Here is a 14,543-nt window from a genome sequence, read left to right as displayed (position 1 = left end):
GGTCCCTGCATGGAGCCTGCTTCTCCTTCTGCCTGTGTCTCTGCCTCTCTCTCTCTCTCTCTATCTCTCTGTGTCTCTCATGAATAAATTAATAAAATCTTAAAAAAAAAATTTGCAAACCCAGGATGTGATTTATCATTATACCTAATATTTATTTTTCATTATTAAACTTTAAATGCATGCCAATACAATGAAAAATTAAATTTGGCATAAGGTTTGTGGACGGCCCTGTACCACTCTAGTACCACCTTTGGTATTATCTTTTATATTTCAAATTTTCGCTCCAGGATGTTGGGAAAAGTTTTCAATTAGCAATAATCGCACCTTGGATAAACCTCTTTGGCTACAATACTGCCACTGCACAAAGCTATAATCCTTTATATTTCAAACCTTGTTCAAGGTGTGTCTAGGGACACTATAGGAAACAAACTGAGGTTTGTTGGAGGGGAGGTCCGTGGGGGGATGGGGTAACTGATGGGCATTAAAAAGGGCACCTGACATGAAAACAGCAACAACAACAAAAAAGTGTGTCTGGTGGCCTGGGTGGCTCAGGCAGTTGGGCAACTGACTCTTGATTTCCACTCTCAGAGTCCTGATCTTGGGGTCATGGAAAGGAACCCCGAGTTGGACTCCATACTTTGCAGAGAATCTGCTTGTGATTTTCTCTCCCTCTGTCCCTCCATTCTGTGTGCATTCCCTCTCTAAAAAATAAATAAATAAATCTTTTTTTTTAAGTGTGTCTAAAATAACTTGGCTTACTTTCCTGCTTTTGCTGCACGCAAAACAATGGCCATATCAGCAGGGACTCAATATGCTATTACATTCTTTTTTTAAGATTTTGTTTATTTATGCATGAGACACACAGAGAGATAGAGAGAGAGGCAGAGACACAGGCAGAGGGAGAAGCAGGCTCCATGCAGGGAGCCTGACATGGGACTCGATCCTGGGTCTCCAGGATCAGGCCCTGGGCTGAAAGCGGCGCTAAATCGCTGAGCCACCCGGGCTGCCCTATTACATTCTATGTATGCTAATACAAAGGACTCTTGGTTTTGGTGACAAAAACCTATCTAAAAGCAACTTAAAGAGAAAAGAATGGATTGCCTTTGATAGCTAGGTAGCTCACTGAATGAATCTAAGAAAAAGCTGCAGAATATGAGAAATCAGGGACTACCACCACCAAAACACCTTACCCATTGGGATTTCAACTTGTTTCTGCTTCTCTTTATGAATTAGTTCATATACTATTATTGTATATCATCTTCCCCGATGGGTGGGAAAGATGTCACCCCAGTCAGAGTTGGGCTACTTCCTTTCTACTCAAGTTGCTTTCTCCCCATGTCCAAGTAGCAAGAACAAGGAATGATTCTGTTTGGTGGGGAGATGAGATATTTCATAGGGTCAGGCCTGGGCCAGAAGGAGAGAACTGCTATCACAATAAAGGATATGGCAAACCTTTTGAGGTCTACCAAATAAAATCATTACCATACAATCCAGTCATTATCCTACAATCCACACAATTGGCGATGCCGAAAAATCTTATCTTTTGGGTGGCATGAAAAAACCTGTGACAATACCTCAGAATCATCCTTGTGAATGTAAATTCTCAATGGGGGGGGTGTTGTGTACATAGACAGAATGAGATTGGGGACAGAAGCCTGTGTGTCACTGAACATCCCTAAAATATCATATTTGTAGTAAATATTAATCTCCAAAAAATAGGATGTAAACATCATTTTCAGCTACTTGTGAACTCAAATTTGCCATCTTTAGTCTAGATTTTACTATATGCAATACAAGCATAATAAAGAAAAATCTAAACCAATAACTTTTCATTTGTGATTGAGCTAATCTTTCTCATGATCCATTAATCACATACTCATATAATATTCTCTTCATGAGATTCTGTGTTTTAAAAACAACATCAACATGACACCTTATAAACATTGATTACAGATTTGAGTAAATAAGAAGTACACCTAGCCATGATTCCTGGGAGAACTGAAAGCTAATAATAACCATTTATCGTAGTTCAATTCTCTTTCTCATTCCTTCTTCAAAAACAATTATAGGGACCAAAAAGCCATTTTTCAAACATGATAAAACTAAACAACATCATTTACAAGATTCACTAACTGAAATCTGAACACTTGAACGATCAAGAAACTAATAAATTTCAGAATATAGTTAACAGCAAAATGTACAGTTTATGTGAATTTTGTTCCCCAGTCAGGGTTCACCAATTCAAAATATACATTTAAAGTAGTTTTATTATCAAAATACGAAGTCATTTCTATGTGAAATTAGCCAAGAATATAGTCATTTACTTAGAAATGTCATCTGAGTCTTAAAGCAAATTTCAGATGAATAAGACATTCAGTGTTCCCTTTAAAATTATTGCACCAAACTTCAGTTGGGCTTTAATACTTCAAACATCTTGGCATTTGGATTCTATTACATAAGTCAAAATTTTAAAACACTAATTTGATATTTTGGACCTTGTATAAAATTATTTTCTATAAATTTTTCTGGAATTCCAACTCTAAGGAGACTTTTAATCTGGCTATTATAGCTGATCTCTCAATATCATGAAGACTGAAATGATTCTATGACTGCAAGTTCAGTATCTTTTTGTCATGCAAATGATATTCTCTGTACTAGTGCTAATTTGATATATCACAGGTGCAGAAAGCATAGATTACCTGGTAATATAGAGGCACAGACATTTGAAACCTCTTTAGACTTTTGCAAGCTTTTTTCAAAGCTTGTAAAACTTGCTGGGATGTTAACAAGTAAACTGAGAAAGTAGCAGGATATGGGAACTGGACTCAGTGACACATTTATTGATGTGCCTCCTTGAACAAGTCCCTCACTGTCCCTGTGCCTTAACCTTCTTGTTCTAAGTGGAGGTAATAGCTACACCAGAGGGCTGTTTGTGGCAATAAATAAAAAGATGAATGAAAACCCTGGCACAGGGGCCCCTGGGTAGCTCAGTGGTTGAACATCTGTCTTTGGCTCAGGTCATGATCCCAGAGTTTTGGGATTGAGTCCTGCATTGGGCTCCCCACAGGGAGCCTGCTTCTCCCTCTCCCTATGTCTCTGCCTCTCTCTGCATCTCTCATGAATAAATAAAGTCGAAAGAAAGAACGAACAAACGAACCCTGGCACATAGCCATGTAACTTCCATAAATCGTTACTATTATTATTTGGTTCTGTTACAAGGAGTAAACCTCAGCTTTGAACACTAAAGATTAATTTTCATTGAGAACCAAAAGTTATCTTTTGGACTTATCACTAGGGACAAATCTAATGCTAACAGTGGCTTTACTCAAACTTGCCAATGGCTGTAAATAATCACCTGGAGCATCTTCAAGAGTACCAGTGGACACTAGCCAAGTAATATGTCCAGAAAGAATGTTAAACAGCCATGTCTCACAGTTCTGAATTCCTGCAAACCATTAATGTTCTTGATCATACAAGAGAAAAGCCTGATGAGTATCTGCCTCATTTTACCCCTCAAAACGCTAGGCTTAGTAACCTGTACCGGAAGAGTTCAAATTCCTGGGTATACAGATGCTGAAGCCCTACCGTCAATACTTTGTCTCAGTGGGTCTAAACCTCAGGTTTAAAAAGCTCGTCAAAAAAAAATAATAATAAAAATAATAAAAATTTTAAAAAAATAAAAAGCTCGTCAGCTGAGCAGAAATCCCAATTCTGTTTTGTAATGCTTTTGGGTTTTCCTATATCATTAATGGTTTTTCCATGTCAATAAGTATCTTTCTATATTTTTTGAAAGATTTTATTTATTTGACAGAGAGAGTGTGTGTGAGTGCACAAGCAGGGCAAGCAGCAGAAGGAGAGGGAGAAGCAGGCTCCCCACTGAGCAGGGAGCTTGATACCGAGCTGGATCCCAGGACCCTGGGATCATGACCCGAGTGAAAGGCAGATGCTTAACTGACTGAGCCACCCAGGTGCCCATCTACAACATAATTTTAAATGGCTTCATATTACAAGCGTGTTGCTATAATTTGTTTCAGATTTGTGCTTGGCTTCCAGTTCTAGGTAGGCACCACATACATGTATGTGCTATTTAGGAAGTGGCCTTGGCTTGAGTCTTAATGCCCAGGCACAGCCTTATTTTGTAGAGAGGAGTGTTTAAGACATCGTCGATTCTGGCACTGGTCTGAACTCACCCCCCAACTCTGGACAGCTGGTTAGCAATGCAGGTGCCATTTTCTGCATCTATTAAGGAAAGATGATCATAATGCCACCTCATTAAGGTGGGGATGATTCAATCTGAATATGTAAAGCATTTACCACAGTGCCCAACACAATAGAAAACAGTATCTTAACTATTGAGGAAAAAAAGTAGAAAAAAGCAGGCTCTGACATCCAGAAGCTGGCCAGGCCTTCACAGCTGGTCCTGGCTGCTCTCCTAGTGACCATAAACAATGTCACAGAACATCAGACAAGCCCACTTTAGTGACCATAGTCACTAAGTTACCCACTCTATAATCCTGCCTGAACACAGACAAACCATGAATACTGTCCAAACCACAAAATATGAAAGTCCTCCTCCCAGCAAATGAGTGACTGCTGCTTCTTTGCCTCATTCTAGTGTCCTCCTTAGCACGACGCACTCATATACCCAATCATAAAATCCCCTTTTTGTCAGCAGCCAATCCAAAGCAAAGTCCCCAGTTCCTTACCTCCTCCCCAAATAATCTAACATGAGCCCAGTTCACTAGTAAGTCCTTTCCAACCCCCTCCCTGAGATGCCTCACAGTTCCCGAAGGTACACCTTCTCCCCGGCTGCAGCATACAATAAACCCACCTGTTCCTGTTCCACTCAAGCTGAACAAGTGTGTTCCTTTTTTTTTTTTTTAAATATTTGGACTTTGTTGTTTTAATGCACATTCTAATTCTAAATTTTATTTATTTATTTATTATTTATGATAGTCACACACAGAGAGAGAGAGAGAGAGAGAGAGAGAGAGAGAGGCAGAGACACAGACAGAGGGAAAAGCAGGCTCCATGCAGGGAGCCCAATGTGGGATTCGATCCTGGGTGTCCAGGATCGCGCCTTGGGTCAAAGGCAGACACTCGACCGCTGAGCCACCCAGGCATCCCAACAAGTGTGTTCCTGATGATCTTCAGCTGGAGGGCATTGCTGGATTGTTCTGGAACCCTTTCTTCATAAGGAAACTACAATGTAGGAAGCTTGCTTGCACCCTGGAACTTTATCCATGTATCATTTGAAATAGTAGAGGTGGGAGCCAGGAAGCAATGGCCATCCCCACTTAATTTGAGAAACACCAATACAGATTAAGAATTAAGAAGCATTGCAACTTTGGGGGGCTGGCTCAGTGGGAAGAGCATGGGACTCTTGATCTCTGGGTTGTGAGTTTGAGCCCCATGTTCGGTGTAGATTATGTCTTTTTTAAAAAAATAAAATCTTTAAAAAAAGAAGCAGCAGCATTGCAACTTTTTTTTTTTTAAGATTTTATCTATCCATTCATAGAGACACAGAGAGAGAGAGAGGCAGAGACACAGGCAGAGGAAGAAGCAGGCTCCATGCAGGGAGCCCGACGTGGGACTTGATCCCAGGTCTCCGGGATCACACCCGGGGCTGTTGGGGGCGCCAAACCACTACACCACCAAGGCTGCCTGCATTGCAACTTTTTTTAAAGGTACACTACAACTTTTTATGAGAACTTTCATTAGCCACAAGACACATTCTTAGAATGCAGTCTGCATATTACTCAAGACTAAACATTTTCTTTAAAGTGTCTAGCTGTAAGGCCATAGGTCGTTCCTAATTTATAAATGGGTTGTTTCAGAAATTCACTTAGAGTTTCTAACACAGAGCTTCCAATTGAAACTGTATCATAAATGGTTATTAGATTTACCGTTCATCTCCAAAGCCTATTTAATTCTGAATATATACATTTTAACTGCGCCATCATTTATGTCTTCTTGTCCGGGCAAAAATGCATTGTCACTGTGGAAGGTCCAGGTCATCAATATCACCAAAAGTAGCAGTATAAATCACACTGGTGCCAATCACTTAACTTCCTACCAATGTAGAAGAGATGTGACCAGGAGAGTTTGGGCTGCACCAGGGTTTGTCAGACTGCATAGCAAGAAGCTTAACAGTTAGGCAGCAGGATTGGTTAACTCAGTGAGTCAGAGGCTCGACAAAGTATGGAGGATAGAGCTAAGCCCACCCCTAGCTTTTTGCCATTATTGTCAGAGTATCCGGGATGGCTGCAGCACTTAACCACATTCCCATACAGACAATAAAAGCCCCAGGACGAAAAGGAGAGAGTTTATGCCACAATGATCTCTTCTTCGGGGAGAGGGAGAGGAATGTTGTTTTCCAGAAGTGTTTCTGCCCCCACCTGCAAACTTTCCCACACTGTGACAACTTCTCTGGTTGGCCAGGAGTGTATCACATGGCCATGCTGAACCCAACCAGTGCAAGAGCAAAGGCTCTCATCACTACTGGCACAGTGGAATCCCCTCGGAGGTTTGGAAACAAAATTCCAGTTCTTAGGAACAGTAGGTTTTAAGAGTTGTGCAGCCACTCTGGAAAACTGTGTGGAGGTTCCTCAAAGAGTTAAAAATAGAGCTGCCCTATGACCCAGCAATTGCACTGCTGGGGATTTACCCCAAAGATACAGATGCAGTGAAACGCCGGACACCTGCACCCCGATGTTTCTAGCAGCAATGTCCACAGTAGCCACACTGTGGAAGGAGTCTCGGTGTCCATTGAGAGATGAATGGATGAAGAAGCTGTGGTCTATGGATACAATGGAATATTACTCAGCCGTTAGAAACGACAAATACCCACCATTTGCTTCAACGTGGATGGAACTGGAGGGGATTATGCTGAGTGAAATGAGTCAATCGGAGAAGGACAAACATTATATGGTCTCATTCATTTGGGGAATATAAATAATAGTGAAAGGGAATGGAAGGGAAGGGAGAAGAATTGGGTAGGAAATATCAGAAAGGGAGACAGAACATAAAGACTCCTAACTCTGGGAAACGAAGTAGGGGTGGGGGTGACTGGGTGATGGGCGCTGAGGGGGGCACTTGACGGGATGAGCACTGGGTGTTATTCTGTATGTTGGCAAATTGAACACCAATAAAAAATAAATTTATTATTAAAAATAAATAAAAATAAATAAATAAAAGTTGCACACCTGTTGCAAGAGTATACTTAGAGTCTTGCCCTAGTGCATTAGCCTAATCAAGTGTCCTCCTTGCACGGGCTTCGGGGCTCTGCCGGCAGCGGCGGGGCAGGAACAGCCACGTAGACACAGCTTGCCGCACGTAAGAGAAGGGGTCTCTGCAGGCCGATCACCCAGTAGGTGACGTATAATGACAAGCTTAAAAGATTTGTTAGAAGACATGTGATGGCTTCATAACGCAACTACAACGTGTACAATGTAGACATCTTAATCCGTAATGCCTGCAAAAGCTGGGAAATGAAAAAAATACCTCATAAATTTCAGCTCCAAAGTGTTATTAAAGGCAGCCCCAGTGGCCCAGCGGTTTAGTGCCACCTGCAGCTCAAGGCGTGATCCTGGAGACTAGGGATCGAGTCCCACATCGGGCTCCCTGCATGGAGCCTGCTTTTCCCTCTGCCTCTCTCTCTGTCTGTGTATCTATGAATAAATAAATAAAATCTTTAAAAAAACAACAACAACAAGAAAGTGTTGTTAAACACAAAAGCCATTAGACCGAAGTGGTTATGATGTGATGACGGCCTACGTAGGCAGACCAAAATCAGCGTGGAAACGCCTCGAGGTTATGAAGTCAAAACACTAAGAAGCAGCGACGACAAGCGCAGCCAAAGCCACTTGAAGCGACGGCCAGACCCTCACTTCCGCTTCTTCCCGGTCAAATCTCTCGCCTGAGCTCCTGGAGGCGGGGCCCGCCTGACCACTTCCGGTTCCGCTGCCACATTCAAAGTGATTCCCCCTCAAATAAAGCCTTAAGGTCTGCAACATGCGTCAGCTTCTCTTTTCACAGTTGGCATCTCCGGAGCGGGAAGCGAAGGGGACCCCAAGGGCCCCCCGGAACACGGAGCCACAAGCATGGGTACCTGCCGAGCCCCTGGAGCTCGCGCGGACGGCGGGCAAGTCCCTCTCAGAGCTCCGCAGCCTTCGCCGCGCCGCTCCCGGCATCAGGGGCTTTCTGACGTCACCTGAGCGTTTGTTTCTCGGGTCAGGATCCAGAAAGCAGCCGCAGCTGGACGGCGTCCGACTTCAAAGCCAGACCGAGTGCGGGACGGACGGGTTCCGCCTCCGATAGGTCCGGGACCGACTGGGTCCGACTTCGAAGCCGGCCCGGAGGCAGCGTGAGGCCCCCGGTGGACGAGATTCGGCCCGGAGGCGGACCAAGCGTCAAAGATAATCCTCAACTAGTGGCCAGAGTGGGGAACTCGGAACCATCTCAGATACCCCTACCAATTTCCGAGGTGCCCCAGAGAAATCGGGGACTTGCACAGGCCCTCACTACAACCGGTGAAGAGAACGTTGGGCACTTTCTGGTGGCGACGATAAGACCCGCCGGCACCGCCCGCTCGCCCCGAGCACGCGCGAAGCATCCCGGGAAAACTGGTGCAGGCCCGCCGAGGGCAGCCGCTCTTCCCACAGGCAGCTCGCCCACACCTCTGTGTGTCACCTGCTGGAGAGAAGAAGGTAAACGTCACGTTTTCCCCTCCTTCCCAAAATCAGATCAACACAGGAAAATACGGGTTACCCATGCTTCCTCACCTAAGGACAGCTGTCGCTGGCTACATAAGCCTGCGCCGAAACGTGCATTGCACCCCACTTGCAGCTGGGTCCTGCCAACTGTCACAAGGCCCCAGTAAGTCCAGCTCTCAGGGGCACCGTCCAGATCCCCATTCTATTGGTTATCTTTGGGAGTGGCCCCAGGGTCTTGGCAAAGGAGTATCTTTTGCACCTCACCTTGCTGACGATCCCTCTTGGTTCCGTGGGGTTCAATACTAGCAGGAATATTTACTCTTTGTCCAAGCTGAAACCTGACAAGATACTCAAAAGGATTATTATTTTTTTTTAAAGTAGCACTACAGTCATAAATACATCAAATTGGAGGCTGATACTCAGAGCCTGATAGGAACGCTTTTTAAAGGACTTCTCCCCAAAGCTAAAATGAAAATGTGTACCCAGAGGGAAAGAACAGCATTCTGAAGCCACTGTGGAAGGATTTACTAAAATGTTAAGAGGGGTGCTTGGGTGGCACAGCTGGTTAAGTGTCCAACTCTTATTTTGACTCAGGTCATGACCTCAGGCTTATGAGATGGAAACTTGGGGACAGGCTCCATGCTCAATACAGAGTCAGCTTGAGACTCTCTTCCTCCCCCTTTGTAGCTCCCCCCCCTCATTGTCTCTCTCTCTCTCTCTAAAATAAATTTTTAAAAATTAAAACAAAAACAAAAAATAAAATAAAATGAATTTTTAAGGGGCACCTTGGTGACTCGGTGGTTGACCATCTACCTTAGGCTTCCATCATGATCCCAGGGTCCTGGGATTGAGTCCTTCATCGGGCTCCCCACAGTGACCCTGCTTTTCCCTCTGCCTATGACTGCCTTTGTGTCTCTCATGAGTAAATAAATAAAATCTTTAAAAGAAAAACAAATAAAATTTTAAAATGAATGTTTTAAAGAAACCCACCTCTAGGAAGCAAACCACAAGACACTCTTAACTATACAGAACAAACAGGATTGCTAGAGGGGAGGAGGATGTACACATGTGCTAAATAGGTGACAGGCATTAAGGATGAACACTGGGTTTTTTTTTTAAACACTTTATTTATTTATTCATTAAAGACACACACCAAGACAGAGGCAGAGACACAGGCAGAGGGAAAAGCAGGATCCATGCCGGGAGCCTGATGTGGGACTCGATCTCCAGTCTCCAGGATCACGCCCTGGGCCAAAGGCAGGCGCCAAACCACTGAGCCACCCAGGGATTCCCCCCAACACTGGGTGTTATATGTAAGTGATGAATCACTAAATTCTCCAGAAACCAATAAATACTACACTATATGTTAACTAACTTGAATTTAAATTTAAAAAATAAAAATAAACCTAGCTCTAAATCTAGAACATACAAATCTTTTGATTACCATCTTAATTGCAGATCTTCTCCCTGACATAAAGAAGCAAATGGAGGATAATGTTGCATGGCTGAGTCAGTGGCTAGATATCATTCAGATTGCAACCGAATTCTTTAAGTAATTAAAAACTATACTTCTCTTACAATTCGAGTCTTTACAAGAACAGAAATGCAGCTCTAGAAACCATTCACAGCCACTTATACTTTTTACTACCAATCCCAAACTCTCCCTTATTCATCTCAAAAGGCTTTTTACAATATTGTGAAAAGATCTTTTACAATATCTGGATTTAGAAAACAAAAGCTGTTCTTGGAGAAACATTCTTTCTCTGTGCCTTTGAGATGCAAATGGCTACCCAGATTTTTCTAGGAACCCAGAGCCATCTCTTGAAGTGCAAACTTCAGGGAGATAATTCTTATCAGAAAAACAAAAAAGAAGCTATTTGGAAATTAGGTGAATGAAAAATCTCAAACATTTTTTCCCACAAATATTAGTAAAAGCTTTAGCCATCTGAGCAGGTAACCTTAACTTATTCTATCAGAAACACAATTTAGATACAACCATTCTTTTTTAAACTAGTGAGTTTTTGTGAAAAAATAAAAAATAAAAATAAATAAACTAGTGAATTTTGCATGATCATACCTGTCTCGTGGCTGAAATTTTTAAATGGAAAGCTATAAGATCTCTGTGTCTCTGTATGCCTGCTATAGATGTGATACTTTCCAGATGATATTCCAAACTAATTCGTAAAAAGTTTTATTTAATGGGCTTAAAGACAAACAAGTATTTATATAAATCAAACATACTCTCAGAAATAAACTAACCCAAATGTTTTTCAAGTTCACATGATCTAGAATAATCTTCAGTCAATAAAATCTAGTTTAAGTTTACTGGTTTAATTAAAACAGGAATGTCTTTAGAATTATCGGCATGAAGCAAAATACTTGAATTCTATCTAGGTTTCCTAAAAGTCAAATAAGCTAACATGTTATCACTGTTACAGGATGTGTCAGCAAGAATGGTTAGCTATTTAATGTCTCATGAAATTTTCATGAGTAATCTAAACATAATTAAGAACACGTAAAATTAAATAAATGTAAGTAAAAGTTCATAAATATAATTTTCAATAATAAATATTCTATATGAAAAGAATAAATATTCTATATGGTATGTCTACTTAGCTAGTTTCCAAAATCTTTTTGAGAACTTGAAACCCTAGTTATACTGAGATAAGTTAAATGATGGCTACTCGTTGAGTATCTCGATCATTCCAAATATGATAAAATAATACTAAAACATTACTGAACATAGGTTTATCCACTTTTGGCTTTCTTTTACAGAGGAACTAAAGATATTTGGATTTATGAGTAAACATCTTTAGTGTCACATTTTAAATTTTACTATGAGGAAGAATATACTTCTAGAAATTATGAGATATATTTATAAATTTCCCAAACCACAGAATGCTAGTGTAACTGAAAGTCCACATTGCTTATTTCTTGGTTTTCACTAGGAATAAAAGATTCTAAAGGTTAATCATTCTAATGACATATGTAATTAAAACTACTTGGAAGGGGCACCTGGCTGGGTCAGTCAGGGGAGCATGGGACTCTTGATCTCGGGGGCATGAATTCAAGCCCTATGTGGGGTGCAAAGATTCCTTCTTAAATAAATAACACTTAAAAAAACCACTTGGAAATAATAAGGGTGAAAGGAAACTACCCTATACTCCTGAAATCAGTGTTACATATATGTAACATATATATAACATATATATACATATGTTAGCTAACTACAATGTAAATAAAAAATGGATACAAAAAAAAAAAAAAAAGGAAACTACTGTGTATCTGTAACCTGAACTAGATGTTGGATTCCCCTAGTTTCCTCAAACATCTGGCTGCAACTCTCCAGACTAACATTTCCAATTTTCTCCCACCCTTCTGATTTGGAATCACTAAGAACAAAGGCTGCCCTTGAACCTCCTCGGTAGAAACCAGACCCAGTCCTCGCTGCCAAGACCACAGCCAAACTTCAGGGACTTGAACTTGGGTCCACTTCTCACAATTAAAAAGGGCTCCTCCAGACTCTTGGAACTAACTGCACACCAGCTGGAGATAGAAAGTTAGCGTTGACTAGGGAGGTTCCTCCTCAGAAGCAGATGGCCTCTTGAAGTGGCCAGCTCCCCCAAGATCATGGACTAAGATCTTCATCTCCACTATGTACCTTTATTCCTCTTGCCTTTCTGCTACTTGCCTCTTCTGTTAATGCACAAGAATGCTCCTTAACTCGGGCAACTATTGCTGAATCTACTGCTGAGTCCATAGCTACACAAGAAAGTATCTAGACTCTTCTTGCTAAGATGGTTTCAAGGCTATGAAATAAAACACTAAGGGTAACCAACCACAAACAGCCAACTGTTCTTTACACAATAGCCAATCAGGAACTTCCTTATTTCTGCCTTTTTCTCTGTAAACATCTCTGAGCTCCTGGCACGGAAGTACTCCTAAGTGCTTCCAGTTTGGTGCTACCTGATTCCAATAGATTTTTGCTCAGATTCTTAAATATTCGCAACATGCTTCAGTTTATTATTTAACAAGAGAGACTTCTTCTCTGGAGCCCTGACACTCTCCTTCCTCTTAGGGAGATGTAAGCACCTGTGTCTTCTCTCACGAGAACTGCTCCATCAGGGAGCAGGCATGATGCTTACACTCCCTTGCATACTGCTGTGTCCTTTCTGAATGTGTTTTATGGCCAAGAGTAGTATCTGTCTTCTACTTTGTATCTAGCATCCAGTACACTGGAAGCTCAATAAGTATTTGTTAGATGGGGTGCCTGGCTGGCTCAGCAGATAGAGCATGTGACTCTTGATCTCAGGGTTGTAAGTTCAAGTCCCCATGCTGGGCATAGAGATGACTTTAAAAAATGTATTTGTTGAATGAATGAGGTCAAGGAGAAATGGCCAAGAAATGCCTAATATTAATGGCAAGCATTTACCTAATGCTTATTATATGGCAGGCACTACACAAATTCATGTACGCTGAGTAGATTTATTCCTCAAACAACCCAGTGAGGTAGGAGCCACTGTTAAATGTAAGGAAACTGGATGTGAGGGCGATCTGGCTGCGACATCTGTCACCCCATTGATCGCCAGGGTTGATTCGGCTGATCTGGCTGGCTAGGCGGGTGTCCCCTTCCTCCCTCACCGCTCCATGTGCGTCCCTCCCGAAGCTGCGCGCTCGGTCGAAGAGGACGACCATCCCCGATAGAGGAGGACCGTTCTTCGGTCAAGGGTATACGAGTAGCTGTGCTCCCCTGCTAGAACCTCCAAATGTAAGGAAACTGCATCACAGATTAATCACTTGTCTAAGGTCACAAACTAGAAGTGACAAGTGTAGCACTGAATCACAGAGCCTGCCATGTTCTCTACCTTGGCTCCATCTACATTAAAGGTGGAGAACTCTCTAGTGGTTTGTAATCCAGAGGAGGCCTGCAAGGGGTGCTATCACAGGAGGCTTTTGCATTCTAGGATGGTTTAGGGGGAACAGGGAAAAAGGTGACGCTCAAGGACACGGGGGGGGGGGGGAATGGGGAGAAACAAACGAAAGCATCTGAAGTCTTGCCTTGCAAGGTTAGAGTCTGGAGAGGAAATCTCTGTTCTCCAACAAGAAAAATAAGAATGCTAATACTCAGTTGTGGTTTAGCCAGGACAGGTAATTTCTTGTGCCCTAGAGCTCCCTCTGCTATTTATGGGGAACATCACCATCAAGAGCTCATTCCTGATAAACCACAACGTGAAGGATCACAGCTCCAGATCTGGCTTCACCACTGTATTATTATTATAGACAAAGCTCACTATCTGTTCATCTTCCCCCAACCTGTCTCTCTCATGACCCTTATTCTGGCCAATGGATCTAGCGCTCACCTAACTCATTATGCCAGAAAACCTGGACATCTCTCAAGATTTCTCCTTCCCTCTCCCCCATCACATCCAATTGGTCATGGAGTTTTGGGGATTCTAGTTCTTAAATCTGTAATCTGTTCATCCACTCATGAAACATTTATTGTGTGCCAGGAATATGCAGTGATGAACTAGATGAGACTCCCCGCAGTTCTGCCCTCCCAATTTCAAGGAACTGAGCATCTTATAGAGAGCATTTTGCAAATGAACAGCCCCTTCTGCAGCATACAGTAAATGCAAGAAACAGGTAAATAGAAGGCTGGGAAGGAATATGAGAGGGGCATGTGATTCATTTGGCGAAGTCTGGGGGTTTTTCTCTTGGCACTGTTCAAGCTGAAACGTGAAGGACGCATACCAAGAAACCCAATGAAGGGGAGGGCAAGTTCTAATTTCCAGAGGCAAGAAAAGAGCCCAGAGTGTGGAGAACTGGCAG

At 42.3% G+C, this 14,543-nt stretch overlaps 1 protein-coding gene and 1 pseudogene across 1 annotated transcript; one reads left to right on the top strand and one right to left on the bottom strand.

The window, feature by feature from the left end:
- Positions 1-255: 255 nt before the first annotated feature.
- On the bottom strand, positions 256-369 carry LOC144309343 (U4 spliceosomal RNA; annotated as a pseudogene).
- A 5,891-nt stretch (positions 370-6,260) lies between these two features.
- On the top strand, positions 6,261-12,550 carry LOC144308963 (uncharacterized). The gene is made up of 5 exons (XM_077889908.1): positions 6,261-6,526; positions 7,781-7,904; positions 8,038-8,147; positions 8,218-8,708; positions 12,112-12,550. The coding sequence occupies exons 1-5, from the start codon at positions 6,261-6,263 to the stop codon at positions 12,276-12,278; spliced, it is 1,158 nt and encodes a 385-aa protein (XP_077746034.1). The 3' UTR covers positions 12,279-12,550.
- Positions 12,551-14,543: the final 1,993 nt, after the last annotated feature.

This window comes from Canis aureus, chromosome X (genome assembly GCF_053574225.1).
Source record: "Canis aureus isolate CA01 chromosome X, VMU_Caureus_v.1.0, whole genome shotgun sequence".
Taxonomy (NCBI): domain Eukaryota; kingdom Metazoa; phylum Chordata; class Mammalia; order Carnivora; family Canidae; genus Canis; species Canis aureus.
Note: the sequence above shows the minus strand (reverse complement) of the source record. Positions and strands in the feature narration are given on the sequence as shown.